At 51.7% G+C, this 22438-nt stretch overlaps 3 protein-coding genes across 3 annotated transcripts; 2 read left to right on the top strand and 1 right to left on the bottom strand.

Annotated features, from left to right (window-relative positions):
• Positions 1 to 15758: 15758 nt before the first annotated feature.
• PV07_10720 (uncharacterized protein) lies at positions 15759 to 17413 on the top strand (the record flags this gene model as incomplete). The annotated part of the gene is made up of 4 exons (XM_016398072.1): positions 15759 to 16423; positions 16480 to 16779; positions 16844 to 17223; positions 17274 to 17413. The coding sequence occupies 4 exons, from the start codon at positions 15759 to 15761 to the stop codon at positions 17411 to 17413; spliced, it is 1485 nt and encodes a 494-aa protein (XP_016245263.1).
• Positions 17414 to 17791: 378 nt separating this feature from the next.
• Positions 17792 to 20123, top strand: PV07_10719 (uncharacterized protein). Its single transcript, XM_016398071.1, has 3 exons — positions 17792 to 17924; positions 17975 to 19380; positions 19430 to 20123. The coding sequence occupies exons 1-3, from the start codon at positions 17876 to 17878 to the stop codon at positions 20045 to 20047; spliced, it is 2073 nt and encodes a 690-aa protein (XP_016245262.1). The 5' UTR covers positions 17792 to 17875; the 3' UTR covers positions 20048 to 20123.
• Positions 20124 to 20759: 636 nt separating this feature from the next.
• On the bottom strand, positions 20760 to 21968 carry PV07_10718 (uncharacterized protein). Its single transcript, XM_016398070.1, has one exon. It carries the CDS (start codon positions 21699 to 21701, stop codon positions 20904 to 20906), a length of 798 nt encoding a protein of 265 aa, XP_016245261.1. The 5' UTR covers positions 21702 to 21968; the 3' UTR covers positions 20760 to 20903.
• Between the last annotated feature and the right edge of the window lie 470 nt (positions 21969 to 22438).

The raw sequence follows: 22438 nt of genomic DNA, 5'->3' as shown, positions 1-22438 counted from the left end.
TTTCTCCAACAAACCATTCACAACTTTACCCTACCGCCGAGAAGCTCGTTCCATTCTCTGCCACCAAAAGGCTCGAACCGGTCGCTTCCAGACGGCAAGTAGAATATTCTATCACCACGGCTAACTTTGCTTGGTTCCACACCCTCGCTCCTCAATATGTGTTTCTGCTGTTTATTGTTCCCTGTCGACGTAATTTCCACCACAATCCTCAGGAACACGGGCACCGCATACTTCGGCAGCCCCGACCGAGCGACGTCGGCTATGCTCTCCAGAACGCTCTCGGATACTGGTACATCCGGACTCGTCACGTCCTTGAGCAAGACTGCGGCACACCCAGCGCGGCCGTCGTGATTTGGTATCTCAACGCCGTAGACGTTGGCTTCGATAATCGCAGGGTGACGACCCAGCACTTCTGCAACTTCGTTGGTCGAGACATTTTCACTGCGCCACCGAAAGGTGTCGCCAATTCGGTCAGAGAACCACATCCGGCCCTCTCTGTCAAACTTGATAACATCGCCGGACCTGAACCACGCATCGCCCTTTTGGAATACGTCCCTCCAAATTTTCGAGTTGGATGCCTTCTTGTTGCCGAAATATCCCGAGTATTTGGACCGAATATCCTTCGCGTTGACGGCATAAAGCAGCTCTCCTGGCTGACCCCTTGGTACCTTGACACAAAAGCCTGTTTTGGGATCTCTTCGGGGCTCTTCTGTTTCCCAATCGATCTCGGCTATCGCTTGTGTTTTGGAAGAAAACAAATCTCCTAGGAGTCCGACTTGGCCGATCGCGCCCGACGAGAATGAATTCCGGCTCAGATTCAAACTCGCACCAACCGATTCCGTCGCGCCGTAAAACTCTGTGATTGTTTCAATGCCGAATCGGTCTTTGAAACGTTCCCACACGTCCGGGCGCAATCCGTTGCCGATCACAAGTCGAACCCGATGCTTTGTGCGGTCGTCGGGCTGCGGAGGAGCAGCAACTAGGTACCGCAGTGTTTCGCCCACATAGGAGAAAACCGTCGCATTGGCGGCCGTGAGTTCGTCCCAGAACTTGGAGACGGAGAATTTGCGGCTTAGGACAAGTGTAGAAGCCTGTTCAAGGCAGCAACAGAAGCCGAGCAGAAAAGCCGTGCCGTGATAGAGGGGCATCGAGACATAAAAGCGGTCGGGTTTCTTGGACGACACCGATTGAAGATCTATCAAGTGTGTTATGATTCTCGCCCCGACAACTACACGTTCCCAGGGGACGATGGCCGCTTTGGGCAGACCGGTTGTCCCAGACGTGAAGATGAGGACGCTTGGCGAGCGAGCAGTTGAGCCTGAACGGGCACAGTCAGGAGCGCGGAAGACTTGGCTGCATTCTGATTCCAAGGAAGATTGCAAGCTCTCTGTAAGGATGACAGTTGTCAGCGGAGAGACATTGTCGCCGCGAAAATTAGCTGCATCGAGTGTTGATGTCAGCTCTTCGTTCAGGACTCTGGCCGCGACTTCAGGGTCAATGATCAATAACCGCGCTGTCGAGACGCGAACGCTATGAATGAAGGCATCTCCACTCAGATTGTAGTTGACGAAAGCTGGTAATGCACCTACGGACCAGACTGCTAGAGTCAGGAACAAAAGGTGAGGAGAATTGATCATGTCCAAAGCGACAATCTCGCCCGGCTGAATGGAGTGCCGTAAATGGAGGCACCCGGCGTATCGAAGGACTATGTCGTAAGTCTCTTTGAAAGTCCATTGCCGTCCTTGGTATATAATAAACGGTTGATCTTTGATTCTTGAATTGTGGGCGTGTTCTTCAAGCACGTAGAATGAATTGATTCGAACGGCTTTCTCACGTTTGTTGAAGGCAGCCTGAGCCTGGAATACGCTTCGAAACATGTGCACATCAACGGGAAGTCTCCATCGAGCATTGAGATAAGCCAACCCTGACAGTACTGCTGGAACAGCGAGAGCTTTAGCCGGTGAGATGGATGAGATGAACGTGAGGGCTGTGTGAGAAGGTTGTTAGCCATGCTTTCTGGGATGGCTGGACGGCTTACCGGCGGCCATTTTGCTCTTGGCAACTGGACAGGTCTTGTGAACGGCGGACACTCAGGAGGTGGAGAGGCATGAAGGAGTAGATCAGCATGGAAGACTGCCTCAGCCATTATCTCCAGACGTGCAGCCGAGGCCTGGAAATCAACAACCCGCCCCAAAGGAGAATCAGTTACATAGCCTATACTGGTTCCGTTCGGCTGCTGCCCATGTCCTCAGAAATGGAGAGCGACCGAGGCATGGTAGTAAGTCCCCGGTCTTTCGAGTTTCTTGGAATCGCACGGGGTTGTATGATTGTACACTGAATGATACCAGTGTTGGCGTCTCGTAGCAGTCTCGCAACAAAATCTCCCTCGAGGATTCAGCAAGGCTAACTTGCATTTTCGGGCTCTCTGCTCAAGATTCTCTGAGCTAGGATAGTCAATGGATATCGCAGTCACTCAGACTTCTCTCCAAATCATTGCAATCTATTCTTCTCTAGGGAGTGATGGCACTTCTGATATAAGAAAAGATATATCCTATTCAAACGCCTCCAAACGGAGACATATGGTACGACACTATAGTTTCATCTTAGGTGTCCCTCGTAGCTCAGCTCCACAGTTTGCAAGCGCCAGCTTTCCGGTTTCTTTGATTTTGGTCTGGAAGATTACTTTGTTGTTTCCGTCCTTCCACATCTCTGTAATGAGAGTCTGTCCAGGGTCCACGGCGCCAGCAAACCGGACTTTGATATTTTTGAATTCACCGTAGGTCAGCAGAATGTGCTTACCAGCGAAGCCAAAAGTGCAGAGGCCGTGTAGAATTGGGAGTTTGAAGCCACCCGCCCTGGCATAATCAGGGTCGATGTGCAACGGGAGACGATCACCCATAAGGCGATATATGGCGGCTTGATCTTCGGACGTCTTTTCTTCGACAACTGCGTCAGGGGCGCGGTTTGGGGGTTTGTAGACAATACTGGCAGAGCCTCGATCGATATCGTTCCTGACGCCGCCAAATCCACCAGAACCGCGAACAAATAGTGTGAATTGGTTGTAGAACAATTCCTCGTCAGTTTTGATATCTCTTGTCGAATACCCTTGAATGATAACGGCAGCAGTGCCTTTGTCAACCACCTCCAATAGCTGCGGATAAGATGCCACCTGTGCAGCCGTGGGAATAGGAAATTTTCGGATCTCCAGATATTGTTCGCCATGGAGAATCATCTTTGTACTGAAGTTTGGAACAAGTTGGTCGAGGGTGTGCTCGGATTTCGCGCCATAGAAGGGAATAACCCCAAAAGTAGGCAAAACTTGAAAGTTAGGGTGGTTCTCGTACACCAATGGAAGTTGTGTCCTGTTCGCACCAAGAGAAAGGGCATAGAGAATGATATCTCTATCGGTCCAGCTGTACGGAGTGCCGAAAGATTTGCTCTTCTTCGCCGCCTCAATGACTGCTAGATAATGTTTCTTGCCCTTAGCCGGGGGCTTTTGAATGTTGGCGGGATTCCCGGCCTCTGCAATGCTTGTAGGATAGTCGGCACGCCCGTCGTCGAAATCAAGGATTTTGGCCCATTGCTCAAGAACAGCTTCCGGAGTGAGCTCGACTTCGACTGGAAATTGGTGGCCGCCAGTTCGCTGCCATCTTGTCCGGGCTTGCCAGCCACTTCCAACTTCGAAGAGTAGACCCGTTGCTGGAGACGGTACTTTGTCGGAGCTGAGGAGAAGTACCAAAGGGGCTACATATTCGGGTTTGAATGCTTGAACAAGTTCCTCTGGCATGACTGTTCGGGTAAGTTGAGTCCCGGCATTTGGCGCAATAGTATTGACGATAATGTTGTACTTTTTGCCCTCCAACGCCAAAGCTTGAGAGAATCCAAGAATCCCTCCTTTCTACTTTATATCAGAAAGGAAGAGCAATCGAGGACGAGAGTAAGCACTTACCGCTGCTGCATAGTTTGACTGGCCAAAATTGCCATAAATACCAGTTGTACTCGTCGTATTGACGATTCGGCCATATTTCTGCTTGACCATATAGGGGTAAGCTGCCTTTGTCACTTTGTACGTACCCCGGAGGTGCACATTGAGGATGGGATGCCAGAGGTCATCGGTCATATTTGCGAAGGCCTTGTCTCTGAGAATTCCTGCATTGTTGATGAGGATGTCGATTCTCCCCCAGGTGTCGATTGCTGTTCTGACAACAGCATCGCCATCTTCAACCGAAGCATTGTTGGCCACGGCCTGACTTCCGTTCCTCAAGGCTTTGATCTCATTCACGACAGCATATGGATTGACGAGATCATTTACAACAACCTTTGCACCAAGCCCCGCAAACGCCAAAGCATATGCACGACCGAGACTGTACTCGAGGATTAGCAAATGAATCGAGGTTTCTGACTTAATCTACTCACCCAGCTCCTCCACCAGTAACGAGAACAACCTTGTCATCAAATCGAACGTCTGGACCGAGTTCATTTCTGTTGATCTTGAGAGACTGTTTCAGCCTTTTCACCATATCCGTAGGTCCGTTGGGATGTTCGGCCGTCGAAAAGTCATTGATCTTTGACCACCCTTTCAGAATAGCACCAGGGGTATAGGTATGATCGGGCTTAAGGAGCAACCCGTCTGAGCGTTCCCACCGCAGCTTTGTGATGCGTCCACTGCCGACTTCGAAAATGGAACCATTCTCTTGGTTGGAGGGGTGCGCTAGAACTGCAACCAGAGGGACAATCCACTCGGGCTTCATTTGTGCCAGAATTTCAGGAGGGAGCACAGTCGCAGTCAACCGGCTTGCAGCCATTGGAGCGATAACGTTGCTGAGTATATTGTATTTTGCTCCTTCCTTTGCCAGTGTCTCCGTAAAGGCCACTTGGGACAGTTTCGCAGCTGAATAGTTGCATTGGCCGAAGTTGCCGAACAAGCCTGCAGAAGACGAAGTATTGATCACACGGCCAAATTTTTGTTTCCTGAAATAAGGCCATGCTGCCCTCGTAGTTTTGTAAGGACCAGTTATATGGACATCGGTAATGAGATCCCAGTCGGTGTCCGTCATGTTCTTGAAGCTGATATCGCGGAGGATGCCAGCGTTGTTAATCAGAACATCGATGCGACCAAAGGAATTGATTGCCGTCTGGATAATCTTGTCACCGTTGACAACGCTGTCGTAGTTTGCGACAGCTCTTCCGCCGGCAGCTTCGATCTCTGCCACCACAATATCAGCAGCCTTTGAATGCAGATCAGCATCTTCTCTTCATATAGTACGCAAAGTATCAGAACCTTTGTACCGGCACCCTCGCCATGGATAGAACCGCCCAGATCATTGACCACGACGTTTGCGCCCCTGGAGGCGAAGAACTGTGCGTACGCTTTACCAATACCAGCTCCAGCTCCGGTGACGACGACAGTCTTGCCGTCAAACCTCAAAGTTTGCGACATATTTTTCCTGGTTCACGAAGTGAAAGAGAACATTCGGAGTAATTACTTAGCCACTTGAAGTAGGATGGTCTTTTCATGATGGCAGAGAGGATTGAAAATGAGATGTGATGTCTACAAGGCCGAGGTGCCGAAGGATAGTTGCCGGGAGACGACACTTCAGTAAATTGAACACCGACGTTTCAGTAAATTGAACACCGACGCTTCAGTAAATTGAACATCTTCTTGTCGAGCACGCCGAGGTATAACATGATGAAATTAACCGAATCTCGATTACTTTGTCTCTCAGACGGCAGCTGTTGTTCCAGTCTCAAAGGCAACATTGGAGTTTTCGAGTGTTTCTCATCGCCATGGCGACCCAAGGAGAATATACACGGAGCAACAAGCGCGTTATTGGTTACTGTCTTATCGTGGGCCTGGCTGCTATGGGCTTTGGCCTGGGCTCGGGCGAGACGTCAGGCTTTCTGGCAATGCCAGTGTACGCACGTTCACAGCCCCTGCAATCCCTTCGTCCTCGTCCGCTAACGTGATGTTTTTCAAGATTCAACGAAGTCTATGGTGAAGAGTACGATCCCATCACCGGGAGACGTGTCTTATCCGCGGCGCAGCAGACTACCCTGAATGGTTCTACACTGGGTGCAGCTGCAGTTACTGCCGCCATCTCTGGATATATTGGAACACGCTTCGGCCGCCATCGTGGCCTCTTCTTTGTTACGATCTTTTCTTTCCTTACTGGAATTGTCCAGATCGCCACCACTACTTGGGCAGGCCTTCTGGCTGGCAGAATCATTGGAGGCCTCGCAGTTGGCTTTGCGGCCAACTTTGTCATCCCATACTGGGCAGAGACTACTCCAGCCAGCCTGCGAGGGATGATTATAGTACTCTATCAGGGTATTGTCAATGTGTCTCAGTTCGTTGGCCAATGCGTCAATGAGGGCTCACATAACTTGAAGACTCGGTGGGCTTACCGAGCACCCCTCATGACCGAATTTATTCCTTCATTGCTCCTGTTGGTTGGGCTCTATTTCTTGCCTGAGACGCCTCGTAGGTTCAACCATCCCGCCTTTCTTCCGAGCTGAGCTAAACTGGTGCAGGTTGGTACGCTGCTCGAGGTCTGCCAGAGAAAGCCTTGGAATCCATGCGTCGTATTAGAGGTCCAACATATCCTGAGGAAGAGATCCGGGCTGAAGTGGCGGACATCATAGCCATGGTAGAAATCGAAAGAGAGCTGGAAGGTGCGAGTACTTGGGCAGACTGCTTCCGAGGAACAGACCTGCGAAGAACGACACTGACTGTCGTGTCGACCGTGTGCCAAGAGTTCTCTGGAATTGCTTTCGTTGCAGCGTCAGCCCATCCATGGTGAATGATTCTGACGAGGCTGACTCAACATCACAGGTACGGAACGTTCTTTTTCCAGCTCTCTGGGGTGACGCATGCATTTCTAATCACCGTCATCACCGGGGTTTGTGGAATTGCTGGATCCATCTCAGCCTTTTTCCTCGTCCGTTGGTTCGGGCGCCGGCCCATCTTGATTGTCGGGGCAGCATCTCAGGGTACTTGTATGTTCATTTTTGCTATTGTGGCGGTCGCTCTACCTGGAAGTACTGCTGCATCTAAGTGCCTTTGTGCTTTCGTCTCGATATTTATCTTCACCTATGGAGCCACATGGGGAGCGGTCTCCCAAGTGTTACTGGGCGAAATCCCCTCCAACAAATTGCGATCCAAAACCATCGGTCTTGCCACATGTGCTGGCTGGCTCTGCGACACCTTGATTATCTGCGGAATCCCATACCTTCTAAGCCCCGTCTACGCAAACATGGGCGCCAAGGTCGGGTTCATTTTTGGAGGGACTCAGGTTGTGGTGCTGCTTTGGTCCATCTTCTTCATACCCGAGACGAAAGATCGCACGCTGGAGGAGATTGATGAAATGTTTATGAATGGACGTCTTAATTCTATACGAGTCTTCATCTTGCTAACGCTAGAACAGGGAACTCCAGCCTGGAAATTCAAGTCCTACGTAATTACTAGGACAGTACAGGGCCATTCTATGCAAGCAGAGATTGAGAGATTGCAAGAAAAGGAAAGCAAATCAACCGTCGAGACCATAGAGGAGGCAGCCTGAGGTTTCCCTGATTGGAAGTGGAGACGGCATTCTCGTGCCGCAAGGCTAGAGGCCAGCCTCATGGAGATTTGAGTTCGTGGCTTATTACCGCTGAAGTATTCTGATTGGTGGCTGGGCCGTTGGAGTCAGTGCACCCATGGTGTTCTCCTAAGTTCCCACTGGCTATGATCTGCTGGATTTCCTTGAAACAAAGAAAAGCGTGTTGGGCCTGACAAAATATCGTTATGACATAGTAATACAAAGAGTTACTGCTGAGGAGAGACAAGAGCATCACAAAACCGGCAAAGGGGCCACAATTTGGAAAGCCGTCGTAGCCCATCTGATGGATAAGGACGGTGATTCATTCATTTTTGCTGGATGGTCATTTCGCCTCCTGTCGACCGCGGCTAGCTTAATCAAATACTCGGAGCTTGTGATGCTGTCAAGCCACGAAGGACTAGATCCGCACACCCTTCCATAAATTTCTGCAGGTTCGGCAAGACCAAATCCATCCACGGCAGCTTTTTGTCCACGAAGGGCACAAGACCTGTTTTCTCACCGTCAAAAACCATAAGGTTCTGATTTTGTGCGAATGGCTCCCACGGCTGCTCTCCGTACGTGAGGGTGATGGCGGCTTCGCACAGGGCGTTTGATGTCCGCTTCATGTCAGTTCTGTCTTCAGGTCCATTGACGGTGGGAAGGCGGAAGAGCATAGGATTTCCAAGTGAATGGTAGGATCGGCCTTTGAGAAATCCGCTTTCCTCGAATGTATCTGTTTGCTCGAACGTATATAGCGAGACAGGGATCTCGGTGTGGTTTGAGAGTTGGGAGGCTACGAAGCCAAACACGCCATAGCTTGACGTTTGGAGGATGGCATCCAATGTTTTTTCCATCGTCGCGTCACTACTGTCGCCATCTGTGATCCCGTAGGCCGCCATAATCCCGTCCAAGAGTTCACCTGGGCCAAACGACTTCTTCAAGATTTCGAGACGCTCGGCACACGATAAGTTGTTCAAGTGCGAACAGAATAGGGCAGTCTCCTCTTTCGCGTAGCCGATGACGACCCCTTTGATCCAGGGTGGAAGCGGTGCGGCATCTGCCAAGATAGATTGTGCACTTTGGTCGGGAAACCATTCAGGATCCCATATCGGCGAAGCATACTCACCTTTGAGCTCATTTGCCATCTCAGTTGCGGTCAAGCTTCTGATTGCATCCAGCTTGACACTTGCTGGGGCGTCGACAGCTAATCCTGTCTTGGAGACAAGCTGGTCAAAGTTGGCTTGAGCAACAGACTCTCCGACAAGTTGCCTCAGGGGAGCAGACAAGATGAAGGCTCGTTGAAAGGCTGGAAAGTTGGAACGGAGATGAGCCAACAAGGCGAACGCTCCGGCTGACTCGCCGGATGCTGTGATTGCCGACCCGTCTCCTCCAAAAAGGCAGATATTCTTCTGCACCTGTGGGATGTGTTGGCAAGGTCACCAGCAAGAAAACAAAGGGCATGACCGCAGTACTCACCCATTGCAGCGCAAGTCGTTGGTCGTGGAAACCGAGATTTGCAAATCCGGCATCTCCATGTCGACAAGCCTCATCTTTGATCTCCTTCGAAGACAGAAAACCATAGTAACCCAAGCGATAATTGAAAGTGACGAAGATGACAGGCTTTCCAATGGTAATAGAATGTTGGACAATATAATTTCCGTCTATGGAGGATTAAGAAAAGGTCTTAAGAAGGCTCGATATCTGTTACTCACCGTATTCGCAGCCACCGTCACCGTATGTCCAGCCGCCACCATGAATCCAGACCAGAACCGGTAGCTTCTTGTCAGACGATATAGCATCTGGTGGAGCATAAATGTTGAGATTTAGGCATGAAAATTCTGCAGAATGCCCAATATTGATCATTTCATTGTAAAGATGGCTGGTCTTGAAGTGCAGTGCATCCAATGGCTGCGGGCAACAAGGGCCATATTTTGTGGCGTCAATGATCCCAATCTCCTCGCGAGGATCTATGAGTTTCGCCTGACGGAAACGTGCTGGAATGCGCGCGTAGGGGATGTTCAAAAAGTTGGCTACCCCTGTGGAGGACGAGATGAAGCCAGCGATCCCCAAATTCTGTATCTGAACCTTGATCCGTACATTTCGCGGGTTGCTGGCCTCCGAAGTTTGTGCTTCATCATTCTCGATTCCATTGCTCTTGGGAAGAGTAGTAGCCATTGTCGTCGCAGGTCTTGTGATGAGTCAATCTCATTTTGAAGATCGAGCGAATGCGTCGGCTCCTTGTTAAATGAATGACTGTTAAAATGACGAGGCTGAAGGACAAAGCTATACGGCGAGGGCCCTGGTGAACCAAGGTCACTGTTCGATTTTCTCACCGGAGCTCCGACTTACCGAGGCAGTCAACTTACGAATCGGAGGAGACGTATAGTTGCCATCCATAAAAGGCGAGATTTATTGACGTGCGGTGTCCAAGGCATATTTTGACATGATGGAACTGAAAGAGCTCACTCCATGGCTACTTCGGCTACTATCCCATCGATGCCTCGGCCCTCTCATTCTTGCTTCAGATTTCACGACACAAGCATTGCTCCGTTCTCAGGCCAGAAGCCCCCTGCCCCCTCTCGCTGATCACACCAGAAATTCTCACATTCAGCTTCTTGATCTAGAATCTTGCCTGGACCTTGTCCTGAACATCCTGAAGGGCGAATTTGGAGAAATGCTTTCTGGACACTGTGCGTGCAACATCCTCACTGGTAAAGCCTTTCGCTTGAGTGGCCGGGTTGTATCCGAGCCCAGTGATTTTGCCAACTTCCTCGTCTGAGACAGGTGTGGCTTTTTTGCCATCAGCGCGTTTGTAGATTGTGACAATAGAAGCACCACCCAGGCCAAGGTTTTGTTGGAGCGCGTATCGGGTGTCTTTGTCCTTGACTAGCCGGTTGTTGGCCCAGCCTCGAAGGTGCCACACGAGCTCGGCGCATTGAGCAAGGCCAGTTGCTCCTAACAATACCTATCAGTATACGTAGACCGGATGCTTGTGGGTTTTCGACGTACCGAGAGGATGGCCTTTCGAGATCAAACCCCCAGAGGGATTAATCACGTATTTACCACCATAGGTAATCCCACCTTTACGAACGAGTTCGTGTGCTTTTCCCACAGGTGCCAATCCAATAGAATTAAGCAAGATCATCTCGTTGGCGCTGAAGCAATCATGCAATTCAACCACGCTCACGTCGTCAGGAGTGATCCCAGCCTGTTTGAAGGCTTCCTTCGCGGCAATCTCAGTCATATGATAGCCACAAAGATCGATTGCAGATCGACTGAAGAGATCTGGAGAGTCTGTGGCGAGGTGCTGACCAATAATCTGAACTGCTTGAGATCTTAGGTGTGGTCTCTTGTCTAGGAACGCCTGGGAAACGAGGACAACGGCCGCCGCACCATCAGAGGTCGGGCAGCATTGTAGTTTTGTCATCGGCGCATGGATCATCGGTGCCTGTTGAATCTCCTCCAAGGTGTATTCTTCTTGAAATTGTGCGTAGGGATTTCGCTTGCTGTGTTCATGATTGATGCGGGCGATTTCAGCGAAGTCCTCGTCCGTAGCGCCGTACTTCTTGATATATTCTCGGGCAGCATTGCCGAAGAGTTGAGCAGCCATAGGGGAGTTTGTAAATCCTGCGGTGTCCTGCAGCATCAGGGCAGTTGTCGCCATAGGAGACTCACGGTCATTCCAGAATCCTTTCAGACTGCCGGGAAACATCTTTTCGAAACCGACGACAAGTACACAGTCTGCGGCGCCGTACGCAACCGTCTGCCTTGCCATGTTCAAGCCACTACTTCCGGTGGAGCAGTTACTGTTGACATTATATATAGGAATTGAAGTCATGCCGAATTGATAGAAAACCCGCTGAGCAGTCGTAGAGTCGCCGTAGACATAGCAGCCGATGCCCTGATCAACATCATCATAGTTGATGCGAGCGTCAAGCATGGCCTTGATACCGGCTTCGAAAGCAACTGATTTGTTATTAGCACTAAAGACATGTCGCCAGGATAGACAGATAAATTCGTATCTTCCTGGCACTATCGGACCTCATTGATGGGGAGATTTACTCTCGGTGTCTCCGAAGTTAGTATAAGAGTCGATCAGGTTGGATGCATGACTTACATTCAACCTTTCCCCTCGGTTTGAGAAATTTCGTCATTCCCACACCGAGAACGTAGACGGGAGCTGCTGGTCGAGGCATTGCGACGATGTGCGAAATAACGACGACAAATCTGGGAAGTAGTGCAGAGATGATTTGTATGGCTGTTTGAAGAAATGAGCATTCAAGATGTAGCAACAACGTCGACTTTATAGGTCGATTCTATATCGGGTTGACATCCCACAGATTAAATTCCGAGGCCATCGGCATCAAGCAACCTGTTGAGACCTCAGTTTCCAAATCCTGGGTGTGTTCAACATGTTAAGTTGCCGTGGGAAACCGAGGCTCTTCGTATGCTTCGAATTTCATCTCGGGGAAAGATTTTCCGGCCGTAGAGTATACGTTTTATGTACGAAAGGTACGAAATCTCTTATCTTTTGGCTATTCTAGGGGCTTGCTGGCAAGCGCAAGAGGTTGATGAAGACGAATGATACAACTCATTGGCTTTAATTCGTCATTAGAGCCAAGAGTCCTCGCATGTACTTGATAGCTGGAGAGACTAGCTTTCGAGGCTCTAAATGCTCCGCAAAGACTTCCTCGAAATTATGGACGATTCGTCAGTGACCATCATCTTTGTTGACCTTTCCTCTACTGCGCTCTGAGCCGCACGGATTCTTCAGGTGTGTAGCTCATACCTTATGATTCAACGGATGCCAGAATATCTGTCGGCTTTTGCTCTGGGATTCCATTGGTCGAACTAGCAATTGGATTCCCTTAGTGTATACTAGTATAGGCCGCATAAGACGGGCCAAGCATGTCCAAGCCACTAAGTAATCCTGCTGGTATTTCACTGTGGCTGGAAGGAAACTTGCCGAAGCGACCATTGCATATGACGGAACAACTGATTCCACAGCCATAAATGTTAGTTATTGCCTACTGTCCGCCGCGACTACAGGACCGAGAGGCTCCTCCACGGGTTGAACGATAGAGTTTACCCCTATAGAGAGAAGACTAATCGGACCTACTATTCAACAGTACATCTACCTGGAGCAGCGCAGTCGCCAGGCCTTACTTCAAACTGACCGTACTATATATCTGAGACCCATGAATGAGGACTTACATCGAGGAGCTCTCTGGATAGGACAGAATGGCTCAGTCATGGCTCAGGCGATGTGTGTCAGGTCCGGAAACCGAAATGGACATCTGGAAAGGTCAGGATTCGCCGCCGAGGATGGTGGTATATGGCCCACGGAACAAACAATTGACCATAGGAGTGTCCCGCTGTGTCCTGCACAAAGACTTGACGACCATCCCACATCAGCCACAGGTTTTCAGCTGCTCGACCACGGCTTTTGTCGGGTCAATCGTGACTTTTCGTCGAACCCATCCGCACCACAAAACGATCCACAAACATCGCATCCCGGAGGAGGGCCTGTGGTACACACATTTCTTCCGACAGAACGTCGACTCGGTCATTTCAAATCTAGATCCGCCTTCTATACATTGGACGTTGAGAAGTAAATGTACAGTGTTGGTGTGAGGGAGAGAGCACTCGTAGACATATGTCACTTTTCCGGTCTCATCCTACCAATTTGTTCTTCAGCCACGCGTCATCTCTAGCGGTGAATGCGCAATCGTACGCTCGGGGCACGGCAATCAGCCCCATGGCGTCGGAGAAATCGACTCTGCCAATTGACGGGAGCCTTGTTCCTGGGACCTGTTTGAGTCTGAAAGCCAAGATGAGTCGAAGGAGCATGGCGTAGATGATTCGGTTGGCGATCATGTAAGCAGGGCAGATGCGCGATCCTGTACCAAAGGTGAGGTGTGGGAGATACGACGACGTGTCCTTGAGAAATCTTCGGGGGTTGAACATCAGGGCATCCGGGCCGTAATGTTCGGGGTCGTGGTTGACCCCTCGAATATTCATCGTCACGCCCATGCCTTTGGGGAGCGTGGCGTCTCCGACAGTCACTTCTTTTGACGTGCGGCGCATGTTGAAGGCGGACGTGGCATAGAAGCGCAGCGTCTCCTTGTACAGCGAAACCAGCAGGGGAACCTTTTCTTCACGAAAGGCCATGTCCCAGGCCAGATCTCGGTCGCCGTAAACCTCCAGAATGTTTTCCAGACACTCTTCCTGGAACACCTGTCCTTGCGCGCTACACAGCCATGCCATGCACTGATAAGTGCTCGAAGAGACCGTGTCCGGTGCGGCCTGGAGTATAGACATACAGGTGCCGAACAACTCCTCCGGCGTCAATCGCTCGGCACTCAGCGACGACACCAGACAGTCGGGAGCCTTTCCTTCTTCCGCTCTGCGCTTGTATTGCTCGTGCAAGACCTTGGCACATCTATCCCGTTCTTCGGCGGCGGCAATAAGCTTGGATTTCGAGGACGGCCACGCTCGAAGGAGTGGCACGTAGTGACGATATTCGGCAGTCGAACCACGACATTCTGTAATGACATTCAGACTGTTCAATAGTCGAGTGGACAGTTCTTCATCAAAATCTCCGACTCGAATCCCGTATGTCATGTGCAGGGCCAAATTGAACATAATCTACGCCGGTTAGCGTTCGACGGCAGATGCTTTTGTGGCGACGAACCTGACGTAGCCACGGATATGTCTCGAGGGGAACTTGTCCGTTCCTCCCACTCTCGTAAATCTTGGTGATGAACTTGACCGAGTCGGGCTCAATCAGTTTGTAATATCCATGCCACATTGATTTTCCAAGAGCTCTCTATCAAACGTCAGGACGGGCTTGGTCAGGTCGAAGAAAAATTCGTCACGTACAACCGCAGCGGCTCTGCACTTCTTCACATCCGGAGTCAAGGAAGACCCGGATATGTCGAGGCCAATGTAGTCCGAAAACCCATGTTGGTGCACGCGGTCCAACATGGAACTGTTCTTGGAAACGAAGAGCTCCTCCATGACGGCCCAAGAACTGACGATGACGGTCCGTTGATACCCAAGTTTGATCTGATAGATTCCCGACGCCAGCTGTCGACTCCATCTCGAAAAGACGTCGGCGTCGTTCACCCCCAATCGACCACCCAAACATGGCAAGTGGCCGACAAAGGGAAAGGATCCCGGGGCTTCGGGGAGGTTGGCGATGCTAGGATAATTCGTTTGATACGCCGCCCACTTCAGTCATTCCGTAAGTGTGGATAATGAGCAAGTGTGGCTGTGTGTCGCTTACGATGAAAAGGAGGACTGCCAGAGTGAGTCCGATAGCGCCAACGGCAGGCCATCTCAACGCCAAAGTTGGCCCAGAGACTCCCGACAAAACGTCGTTTGCCTGTGGGTGACTATTCATCCTGGATTGGCGAGTCTCGGAGTCGATGTGAAAAGATGTTTCTGGTTGTACGGTGAGGATGGGCCACTCAGGGAGGCATCACGAGATCAAGCGAGCGATGATGTATAAAGAAGCAATGAATGTGTGGTTCCTGCAACACCTTTTCTTCGAAATTTTGTGTCTTATCAGATCCGCTACCGTGTGGTCGGCTGTGGTCAAGAAATGCGGCCTTATCTTCCTTCTCGTCCGTCACGGTGTCCTCCGGACGCTCAAGGGCCTGGGATCGGTGGTCTCCCCGTGGGCTTGACTTTGGTTCCTTCATATCTCTGAAAAAGATGAACTTGAAGCTCAGCCGTGGTCGGAAGCTTTACGCAAGGCCGGTGTCAAGCAAAAGAAATACCGTATCGTCTCGTACGAGACGTATTGTCATTTCAGTCACAGCGTCTCAGGGCTTCCCTTTCTGGCTGATATCAGTGAGGACGTCTCTATCAACGTTCATCTGGCGTCCGTGAATACGCTCACGGCTTCGAAGTCATGATAAGGCCCCCTTATCCTCGAGGTGGCCCTTATCACTCAGCTTCATGGCCAAGACCAAAGTGCCAGAACCATATCTGGAGGCTGTGATGAAGGTTTGGTGACGCCAAAGCCGTGGGTTTACCCTTCTGGCACAAGTCATACAACTTATATAAACCGTCGTTGCTAACAGTTTTGTCCGAACTATCTCAATTGTGATCTCCGCCTCGTCCTCGATCCATTCGACCGTCAAAAGTTTTTCACAGCCTTGTGATTTCTTCGAAATGACGGGGTTCCTCGAGCAAGATGAAAAGGCTCCTCGCGCGGCCAATGCTTCGTCCACGGAGCTGGGAGTTCCAGGGACTGACTGTGTTGAAAGAGACCCGACGGTGGCATTGCAACACATCAAGGCCAGTCACGTCGACCATCCGATTCACTGGTCGGCTTGGAAAAAGTGGACGATTGTCACTGTCTACTGCCTGCTCCAAGTGTTTGTCACCATGTCATCGACGACTTACGCGTCGGCGAAGGGATTGATCCAAGAGCGCTATGGCGGCACCGAACAGACCGTCACTCTGGGCCAGAGCATGTTTATCTTGGGGACTGCGGTCGGACCCGTGTTTCTCGGGCCTTTGAGTGACCTTGAAGGGCGAAAATGGGTGTACGTCGGGTCGATGGCACTGTTTGCCCTGCTCAACATCGGCACCGCCCTGGCACTCAATCTGCCAATGCTCATCATCTTTCAATTTTTGGCCGGGGCGGCCGGGAGCACGGCGCTCACCAACGTGGCTGGGACGGTGGCGGACCTGTACGGATCTCTGGATGGCGCAGGCCAGCCCATGGCCCTGTTCGTCATGAGTGCCAACGTCGGCCCGGGCATTGGATCTCCGGTGGGCGAGTTGATCGTGGAAAACATCAACATGGGGCGGCCTTGGATATTCTGGATCAAGTACGTGCAGCCTCCCCCCCTCGAACGCCACGCGACCCCGGCACTGACGTTTTTAGTGTGATCATTGGCGGTGCCTTTGCCATCGGCATGTGCTTCATCCCCGAAACGCTGCCCCGGGTGGTGATCAGGAATGCTGCCAGGCGTCAACAGAACCCGGACCCCGAGGAGAATGTGGTTGCTCACCAACGCTTCGACGTTCTCCGCGAGACGGTATTTGTGGTGACAATGGCCCTGCGTATCCTGGCCACCGAACCCATTGTGCTTTTTTTGGGCGTGTTCAACGGATTCGCCTATGGTCTGCTATATCTCTACCTCGATGGCGTGTGGAATGTGTTCGTGGTCAATAATGGTCTCTCGTAAGTGGTGTCGAGGAGACGAAATTCCTCTCGTCTTGCGTGATCGCATACTAACTCGCGCCAGTTACATGGGAGCCGACTTGACGTATCTCAATTTCGTCGTGGGTGCCTTTATCGTGTTTCTATTCTTACCAGTCCAGACTCGATTGTTTACCAAAGATCGAATCAAGCACGGACACGCTCGCCCAGAAGCTCGATTCCTGACTTCGCTCGTCACTGTCTGGCTATTCCCAGTGTCCCTACTATGGTTTGCCTTCACCTGCGACGGCAACACCAACTACTGGTCGCCCATTATTGCTGGCACTGTATTGGGATTTTGCGACCCTCTTCTCTGGTTGAGCATGCTCAATTATATTGCGGACAGCTACTCCAACTTTGCTGCTTCGGCCATTGCTGCATTTTGCATACCATCTTTCGCCATCGCGGGAGCGTGTACACATATTGGTGAGTTTTCTCCAGGCGACGGGCAAGAACCCGAGATTGATTTTTCCCAGGAATCATCATGTTTGAGAATATGAGCGCCAAACGGGCAATGGCAGTGTTGGGGTTCATCTCGGTCGGATTGGTGGTCCTGGTCTATGTGCTCTACTTTTTTGGTCCCAAGATCAGGGCCATGTCGAGACTTGCAAAGTAACTCCAGAAGGCCATACCGTGGAGGAAAGTTCAGAGCATGTTCTGGATTGTTGAGTCGAAACTGTATATATACTTGTAGTGCTCACGTTGGACGCAGCCTCTTGGGATACCCTTCTCTTCGGTATCTCTTTAGTTTAGTCGTTATCTGCGTCTAGGCCGGCTTCGTCCAGACGCTACTAACGAAACTCGGACCCTTGACAAGTGTCGAAGGTGTCCTAGCGCGAGAGGCTCTATTCCGAGGGACGTGTCAGTGGTGGGGTGTCTGGGAACGAATCGGCACACCCAAGGTAGAGTGCGGGAACGTACTGGACTAGAAGGAGTATATTTCCTAAAGCCCGACCTTGCAAGAAGTTCACCTTCTCCCAATTCTGCGCCTCCTGTCTAATCCGCCAATGGCGGCGTAAATTCATCCTGCGAAGCCACCTCGATGCCGTGAAGTCAGGCACCCCCTGGGATCGACTTCATGTCGACGCAAGTCCGTGTTTCACAGCGCCAACCTTTGGCTTGTTGGGGTGAGTTTTGCTCGTCATAGTGAAGGTGCACGTCGTTGATACAGACCCAGAATGTACCAGGCGAAAACGAAAATGTGACAAAACCATACCCTGTTCACGGTGCGAGCGGCTAGGACTCAATTGCAGCCGTGAGATTGTCCACATCCGTCGCCGGCTGGGTCAGCACGGCCTGGAGATCCAATTCTTGACGTCGATCAGGGAGGACTTGGAACGAGCTCAGCCGACCGAGATCGATAGCATTGTCCGAAGACTCACGGATCACATCGAGTCACTTAAATTGGGGTCGAATTTGAATGTCAACGCAAGCCTTGAAAAGATCCGACTCGAGTCGGGGCATGGCCACCTGGATAGTGATTCGATGGCCTTGGTCGAAGGACAAGATTCAGCCATCGTGACGGCGGTCGAGCATCTAGCTTGGGGTCGCAGCAATGGCAACTGCTATCCGCATCGACACTGTGCCTGTCTGTATCGCCAGCATTGGATAGCAATGTCCCCAATGAACAGCCAGTCGTTTGACTTTGCCGCCTCCCAGATGGCGGCCGTGGCCACCCTTCCAGACTGTGCCGACGCGGAGAGATTGGTATCCTTTCATCTCACCCGTATCACCTGGCACCACAACTGCATCCACTCTCCGACCTTTTGGAGACAGTGCCAGGCGTTTTGGCAGACGGGGAAATGCGACCATCCCCAGTGGATTGCCTTGTATTACGCTGTACTGAGCACGACCTTGTTTTGCGTCCAAAATAGTGCACAATTTCTCGAAGAATTCGATCTCGAGTCCGGCATAGAAACGGCGCAGCAGCTGTTCAAGACCATGGTCGAGGTGCTCTACACGAGCCACTTTCTCCAAAACATATCCTTCTACGCCGTCCAGGCCATTGTCATTTCGACCGAGGTGGCGCACAATTTTGGATTGAGCCAGCTCAACGCCACCCTCTTCAGCGCCGCCATCAGGATCGCAGAGTGTCTGGGGGTGCACAAGATTCAAGACGGCGTGTCCCCCCATTTGACCCCCGAAGAGGCCTGGCACGAAACGGTCGAAAAGGAAGTGGGCAGAAGGGTCTGGTGCCAGATGATCATCCAAGACTACTTTGCGATCCCCTTTACCGATTCCTACGCCATCAATCCTGCTCAATACTCTACCAGTCTGGCCAGCAATGCCCATGACCATGACCTCGTGGCCAGACCAGACTCGGTCCCCACCATCAGTACATATACCCGCGTGTTGGCCACGATTGCCAAATTGATGCCCGACTTTGTCGACGGATTGGGACCGTTGAACGCCCGAAAGCCCCTGGCAGAACAGTACCAACACGTTTTGCGCATGGATCAAAAGATGCGCGACGTTGTGCAGACAATCCCCGACTTCCTCCTTCGCCATGACGCCCAAAAGGAGGCACTGGTGGGCTGGTTGGGGATTGCCCGTCGCAGTCTTGCCATCACGGCGGCGGAAAAGGTACCGACTCTGGGCGCATGTGAAACTGTTCGTGACTGACTTGAGCTAGATCATCATGATTCACAGGCCATTCATCTTTCGGTCGTTTCTCTCGGACGCTTATGCTCGCACAAGGAAGACGTGTGTATTTGCGGCCGTGACGATTCTTCGAGAACACGAGAACATTGCCTCGTCGGGAGAATTGTGTCTGTGGACTCACACCGCATTCTGCATCACGGCCGCCGTCATCCTCTGTTTTGAAATCGCCATGGGCGCGGCCACACATTCCAAAGACCGGCACGAAATGTTTCGCGGCTTGGTCCAGACGGCCACGAGTCGTCTCGAAGGCCGCAAGCACGACGTCCTGGCCAGACGGGGGATATTCTTGGTCGGCGCCATCCTCGCAGAAGTCGACGGAGCCATGACGGAAATAGAAGCTCCCGGGCAATCGATAGGCCCATGCCCGAAGACGATTGATTTCCATGACATTGTGAAGCGGTTCAGTGCCGACTGGGTTTTCTTGGGTGCAGCCGAGCTGGCCACACCGTTCGTCTACGAGGGGCAAGTCTATGAACCACACGACGGCTCTGCCACAGCAGCCGGTGCACACAACCAGTCGATGTCTGCCGACGAGGACTTTGAGTCTTGGTTCAGCGACGTCTTTACCACGGCCGACCCGGTGCGGTGACCGTTACAGGGCAAGCCGCGTCTGTCCAGGCGATTCAGATTCCAATCAAAGCGTCTCCACGTCGCATGCGTGGCTTGCGCCTTTTTTTCGTCCACCACTGCCCACCCTATCGTGCGGGTGAGTCGACCATCTTTCCCGTCCGGGCTGCCGAGCACGACAGGGGGACAGATGAAAAGACGGTTTGTGATACGACGTTTCCCGTATTGCACGGTCATGAAGTGTGTCGGTACCTGTCCCCCAGACGCGGGGCGGGCGAGCCCAAAGAATTCCTCCGCTCCCGTTATCGGTGCGGGACAGTCCAAGAGCTCACCCGCCTGAAGGGACCGCGGTCCTCACCCACCCTGAGGCACAGAAACACCAAGATGATTGATTTTGGGGACGAATCGTAGAACTTTCGCGCGGGTCGGTCGGGAAACTCCTCCGCGTCGAGATTTACTCCGTGTAGATATAGTTGGCAGTCGGACCAGTTCATCAACTGGCCCCAACCGGCAGAAACATAGGGATGATTGTCCACTGTCGGGCGCCGGCGGGGGGGATGTACGATAATTGTGGCAATGCGGCTGAGATTTCCCGCTCAAGAGGGAGAGAGAAGGTGGGAAGAAGGGCCACTCGAAGGAAAGGGCACCGGACACCTCATGCGTACACATACACTCATGACCAACGATCAAACGTGCATCTGGAATGACACATGCACATTACAATCGTCGAGCTACGTCGGTTCCTCGTGGGAAGTTTGGTGAACAGATAGGAGGAATTAGAATCATTTGTCCTGAGATTTTCTGGTGTATCTTTTGGGTACCGAGAATGTCCCCATCGGCTCCCCGTTATCCGGCAAGTAGTCCGTACGTTCTCCCAGCTACAATTTTTGCAAGCTCATCGCCTTGAGTTCCTGCAGCGGGGGAATGCGTTCCAACATGTTGGGCTGGAGGAGCGGCCACAGCACGCCGCAGGTCGGCTTTTGCACGTCAGGGACATGCAGGACCCGGGTGGGGGTGACGACAACCTCACAAAGGGTGTCGAATTCCTCAGGATGCAACTCTTCCTCGAGCACCTGGCAGTCGTGGACGATGGCCGCGGCGACGGTCGTCTGGTCGACGACTCCCAGGGTGTACAGGATGGCCCATTCGAGGTCGAAGAATCCGTGGCCTTTGCCGAACCGGACTCCTCGAGTGTTGATGGCTCCGGTGCCGGTCACCATGAACGGGATGTGCCAGCGTTTGGCTAGAATGTCGGCGAGACTCAAGGGAGTGCCCAGTCGTTCCATCCCGTCCAACATTGCCGCGTTGGCGTACTGGCTCTCTTCGATTTTGACGGGATCCAATTCCCAAAACCCTCGACGAATGCCGTACGTCGTCATCAACACGGTTTTTCCATCCCGCAATGCACGTAATCGTAGCTCTTCTAAACAGTTGTCGGGAGTGATGAAAACGACGGTCGAGTTTTTGTAGGATGACAACTCGACCAACCTCGCCGTCGCCCGATCTGACCCCTCGAAGTCCGTAATAAAGCTGGTGAAGTCGAAATGGAAACGCGAGTCTGGCCGGGCGACTGTGCGCAACGTCTTCCACACCCGTCTTCGTACATCCAACTTTTCCTCCGCACGGCTGGACGTCATGGATCCAGGTATTGACTCCGGCAACATCTGGCGGTGCATCCTCTGATGGCAGCGTTGATTATTTCCGCCTCAGGATTCGAATCTTGATTGAGCGCTTTTAGTCGATGATTGACTTGATCGGCATACAATGAGGTGTGAAGGAATCAAGTCCAGATGATGTGATGTTGGTTTGACTTTGATCATCGATGCCTTGATACAGTTAACATCGACTGTAGGATCCTAGCAGTATTTTTGGTGGGTTATGCTTTATATATCTCGGCCTGCACCGGATGGGTGCTTGGGTGGAACAAAAAGTGAGCAATGCCGCCAACGATAAGACAAACTTTTGGTGCGGCCGAGATTGCTGTGATTTTATGGGTGCCAGGTGCCACCCTTAGGTACGAGAGACACTCCAACCTGATAGCCTCGCGCGCAACCCACCAAGAGGAAGCTTACCCGACCAAGTTGCAGCCTTACAGCAGTGCCACACAAGGCTACATCACGGTCATTTCATCAACTTCGTTCACCATTCGATATGCGCCCATTCCTGGTCAGGCTTCGTGTTTCTCTCCCAGAGCTGCAAAGTTTGCCTGCAAGATCTAGAATGGGGAACCACATTGAAGAAAAGTCTGTGAGAGCAGCACGGTTTGATTGATGGAACCCTGGATAGTATGTGCCACTGAAACTATACACGTCTTCCCATACCCTCAGTGAGTCGACGGGGCGATCCACACACAAGTTGATCACAAAAGATAGACGCAGAGCAAGAAGACAACGTCGAAGAAGAAGTCATCTCT

The sequence above is a fragment of the Cladophialophora immunda genome, assembly GCF_000835495.1.
Source record: "Cladophialophora immunda strain CBS 83496 unplaced genomic scaffold supercont1.6, whole genome shotgun sequence".
NCBI classification, from domain to species: Eukaryota; Fungi; Ascomycota; class Eurotiomycetes; order Chaetothyriales; family Herpotrichiellaceae; genus Cladophialophora; species Cladophialophora immunda.
This window is presented reverse-complemented; position numbering and strand designations above follow the sequence as displayed.